Source organism: Varanus komodoensis, unplaced genomic scaffold (assembly GCF_004798865.1).
Source record: "Varanus komodoensis strain SLA01 unplaced genomic scaffold, ASM479886v1 scaffold1, whole genome shotgun sequence".
In the NCBI taxonomy this organism is placed as follows: domain Eukaryota; kingdom Metazoa; phylum Chordata; class Lepidosauria; order Squamata; family Varanidae; genus Varanus; species Varanus komodoensis.
The window spans coordinates 79134458-79138367 of record NW_025335268.1 but is presented as its reverse complement, the minus strand read 5'-3'; the positions used below and the strand labels follow the sequence as shown (position 1 = coordinate 79138367).

The 3910-nt window shown below is 42.0% G+C and overlaps 1 protein-coding gene across 4 annotated transcripts in view; it reads right to left on the bottom strand.

The window, feature by feature from the left end:
- ARHGAP6 (Rho GTPase activating protein 6) overlaps positions 1 to 3910 on the bottom strand; it is a 269620-nt gene that overhangs the window by 22258 nt on the left and 243452 nt on the right. For all 4 annotated transcript variants that reach the window (XM_044432243.1, XM_044432226.1, XM_044432235.1 and 1 more), the window contains exon 4: positions 3022 to 3278. In XM_044432243.1, coding sequence (XP_044288178.1) covers positions 3022 to 3278 — 257 coding nt within the window. The remainder of the gene's footprint in view (positions 1 to 3021; positions 3279 to 3910) is intronic.

Genomic DNA, 3910 nt, shown 5'->3' with positions numbered 1-3910 from the left:
TAATAATAATAATAATAATAATAATAATAATAATAATAATAATAATAAGCAGCCCCATTCATCAGTTGTTCTCCTGACTGCAGACCTTCTCTCTTTTTTAATACAAGTCCATGGAGAGACTACTGGATTAAAGGGAAAGATTTGCATGGAAGGAAAACAATTGCTTCACCTATTTTGCACTTGAAGTCACTTAAGAAAGAGGAAATTGAACTCTGGTGGAAGTGGCTGAAGCTCAGCTAAGATCACAAGGGTAAAATATTCTGGCTGCACTAGAATATTTTTTAATAAATAGATTTAATACTCGAACTCTTTAAAGTAGGGATACTGGATCTCATTCGGCTCAAGGGCTGTATTCATTTCTGAGAAGTTCCCAGGAGCCAAATTCTAGTGGCAGGAAGGGTGAAGGGAAAAGAAGTGCTTCAGTCCTGCCACGACCTATAAAAACCTAGCATAGATTAGTTTAACACTCATATTGTCAGCACGTAAGCCTTAGGAAGGTTGTAGGGCTTCTGAAGAAACCCAGAAGTCTTGACATGGGCTCCAGTCCTGAGGTTCTGCATCCCTGCCATAGGATACCTACCCTTACAGGGTAGCTTACAATAACCAGTTTTAACACTGAAACAACCATTTGGTTGGTTGTTTATATGGTTAAGATACATAACCATAAAAAATAACACCGATAAAAGATATAGGATCACCAGAACACAAACATCTTCATAGTTCTGCCAAACACCATCACAAAGGGAACATGCAGAGAGTTCCAAAATGATGGAGTCACCACAGAAAAGCCTCTATTTGTGAAGTTCTTCCCCTTTTGTTAAGAACCAGACAGGAGTTTTAGAATGCAATGGCAAGGGAAGGGTAGGTTGATACGAATGCAGGTAGTCCTCAATATAAGCTGGTCTACCTGTTTGTGGCAGGCAAGTCTCTAAACTAGCACCTTAAGTCAGGCCCAGAAATGAATATACAGTGTTACCTTTGCTCACAAACTTAATCTGTTCCAGGACTCTGGTCGTGACCCAAATTGGTTGTGAGCCAAGTTAAATTTCCTCATAAGGTTCAATGTAAATGAGGTGAATCCGTTCTGTAACTATTTTTTTTTTTAATCAGAAAAATGTGCAGAAGCAAAGTGACAAAGAACAACAAAGATCGTGGCTATCTCCTCTCCACCCCCCTGCCCCGGCACGATCGCGGCCATCTCCCCACTGGACAATTCCATGACCAAACCACTAGTGCTTGGCTGCATCTGTGTGAGTGTGCAGGGAAAAGGTTCAATGTCCTCTTCTGCTTTTGGACAGTTAATCGGGTGACAACAGATGGTGGAAGGTAGTGTTCCCATGTCGCAGAACATGGAGCAAAGCTTGGAGTTGCTGGAGCAGGTGTCAACAATAAGCTCACCTGGGCTGGGTGCAGCTAGAAGACCTTTGCCAGTATACTGCTTCCTATCTGAAGTTATCTGTCTAGGTTTCGTTTAGTGTTCCCAACTGGGGTTGCCTTTTTCCCACAGTTTCCAAAGCAGCTTCTGGAGCTTCCTGCTTGCTGGTGTTGACTTCACTAAAGTGTGTTTCAATGCCAAGTCCTGTGGCTGGAGCATCACAAAGCAGGGCCTGGCCACCTTTCCTTGCTATTCTTCTCACCATGTATGGGAAGTGGGGGACAGGATGGTGTTGGGTCAATGGTGTGACGGGGGGAAAAGAGATCACCATGCCAGTCCTGATTCTTCCAAGCCTACAAAGGAGTAGGGGAATAGGTGATTTTTAGCAGGATAACCCTTATGCCTGGCGTTAGGACATCTGTTGTCAGTGGATGTTTTACCCTTAGCTTCTAGCTTGCCAACACAGCTCCCGAAAGATCATTTCCTTACTACCTTATCTCTGCTATCTCTGTGCATAAGTCTAGTTGACATTAAGCAGGAATAACCACTGTTTTAGCCTCTATAACAGTGGAATGGCTTGGGGTGCTGGCTCTGGAAAACAGTCTAGTCTACAGAAAGCAAAGCAGCCTTTTCCAGGCACTGTGCAACGAGGTAGCAGCTGGGCACTTACTGTCACTGTGGCAGGCCCAAGATTCCATCCAAGACCCCACCAACTTCAGGTATCCAAGAACACATGAGCATTTTGCCCAGAAACAACCTGCACCCGCATAATTTCTTGGGCCTTGCCAAAAGAAAGTTCCAGATACGTCCTCCAGAAATCTACATGGACCATACTGTAAAAACAAAGGCTGCGTTGGTCTATAAGAAAAATACCAAACTCTGTAGTTAGCAAATACTTGTATTAGGACCAAGCACAATTTTACAAAACAGTGGACACGCTTTTTAATTTCCCAAAAGCTGTGATCCAGCTGGGATGTTTTTGAAAAAAGGTAGGGGAGAAAGACGCCCCTACATTCCCTTGATATGTGGCTTCAATATCAAGCCAGGATTCTGGAAAACTCAAAAAGCTTACTCTCTGTTTTGTGATATTTGATTGTTCCTAATAAAGTCATGGTCCAATTACATATGTTGAAAGTTTAATTATTTTATGAACCTCAGTAGTTTCATTTTTTCACCTATTTAAGCAACACATATTCAGATGATTTTTTTAAAAAAATGCCTGGATATGATTTCTGCAAGGTAATCATACATTGAGGATGTAATGAATAACTGTGTGAATATTCAGTCTCGTAAGTGAGACTCTAAGCAGCTTTAAGAGAGAGAGAGAAAGTGAGAGAAAGAGAAAAATGAGTTTGTTCCTTAATAATTTGAAAGACCAACCAGAATCTGACTGGGGAAAAGGAAAGTTTCCAAAGAATCCTTGTGTCCCCTGAGGTGTTGGCAAGAGACTTGTGTCCATCTCGTTCTCTCCCACGAACAGCTGGGAAAGAGAGATGACCGTTAAAATTGCAACTTCTATCATTTCCATCAGGGCTGACTTTTACTATGGTTGAACAGACTTGGGATTCCAATTTCTGAAAACAAGGCAGTGCCTGAGAAAGTCCCAATTCATGCAACATGCATCAGTCAATTAACAGGAAACTTACTCTCCTCCTTGTCCGTGGAGCAGCCTCAGGAGTGTTTGGTGTAGTAGATTCGTTGGGCGTTTCTGAGGTGGAGCTAAGAGATGAGTTACTACTTGAGAGTTCTTTGTTCTGCCTTTTATTCCCAAATGGTAAAAGGGAAGCCACAAATTCTGAAACATCCCTCTGTTCTTCCTTCTGCGTATCCTGCTTCAGTTTGTAGGCCCGGTCATTCGCTATTACTTGTGATAGGGGCATTCCAAAAGCCTGGGGAACAAATTCTGGAAGACAAAAATGGACAGTTGCTAAAATGAAACACCCTCTTGGAGGTTCTTTCTATGTTTTACCACGCTTAGCTCAGCTTTTCCCAACCTGGTGTCCTATGGACAGGCAGAAGGATGGGGCAGGCTGCCCTAGATAGTACATGACGCCACCTTTACACGGATGCAGTAAATCCCAGGTAACAGATTTCACTGTGTCAAGTAAGGCATTATCCTTTTTAATTTGTTATGTCTCTGCAAGATTTCTGAAGCTGATATCGGGGAAGGTGTCAGACTACACAGGGAATGAGTGTGGGATGGGGAGAAGAGTAAAAAGAAAGGACCACAGATAAAGAAGGAAACAGGGAACTTGGAGGCTCTTTATCAGTTCCAAATTCTATATTATTGCTAAAATCATGGCTTTTAAAAGATGGACAGTATATTTTTACAGCATGGGTGCTCTGTTGGGAGAAATGAAAACCATGTAAAATCATGGGTTACAGTCAACACCAAAACTGCCACCTTAATGAGATAAAGGTTTTGGTTCAGAGCTAATGTCAAGCAACCTGGACAACATATTATTTTCCCCATGGTCCAGCAAATTCTAATATCCTGCTTCTAAAAATATTTTTTTGATTAACTGCATTAAGCAA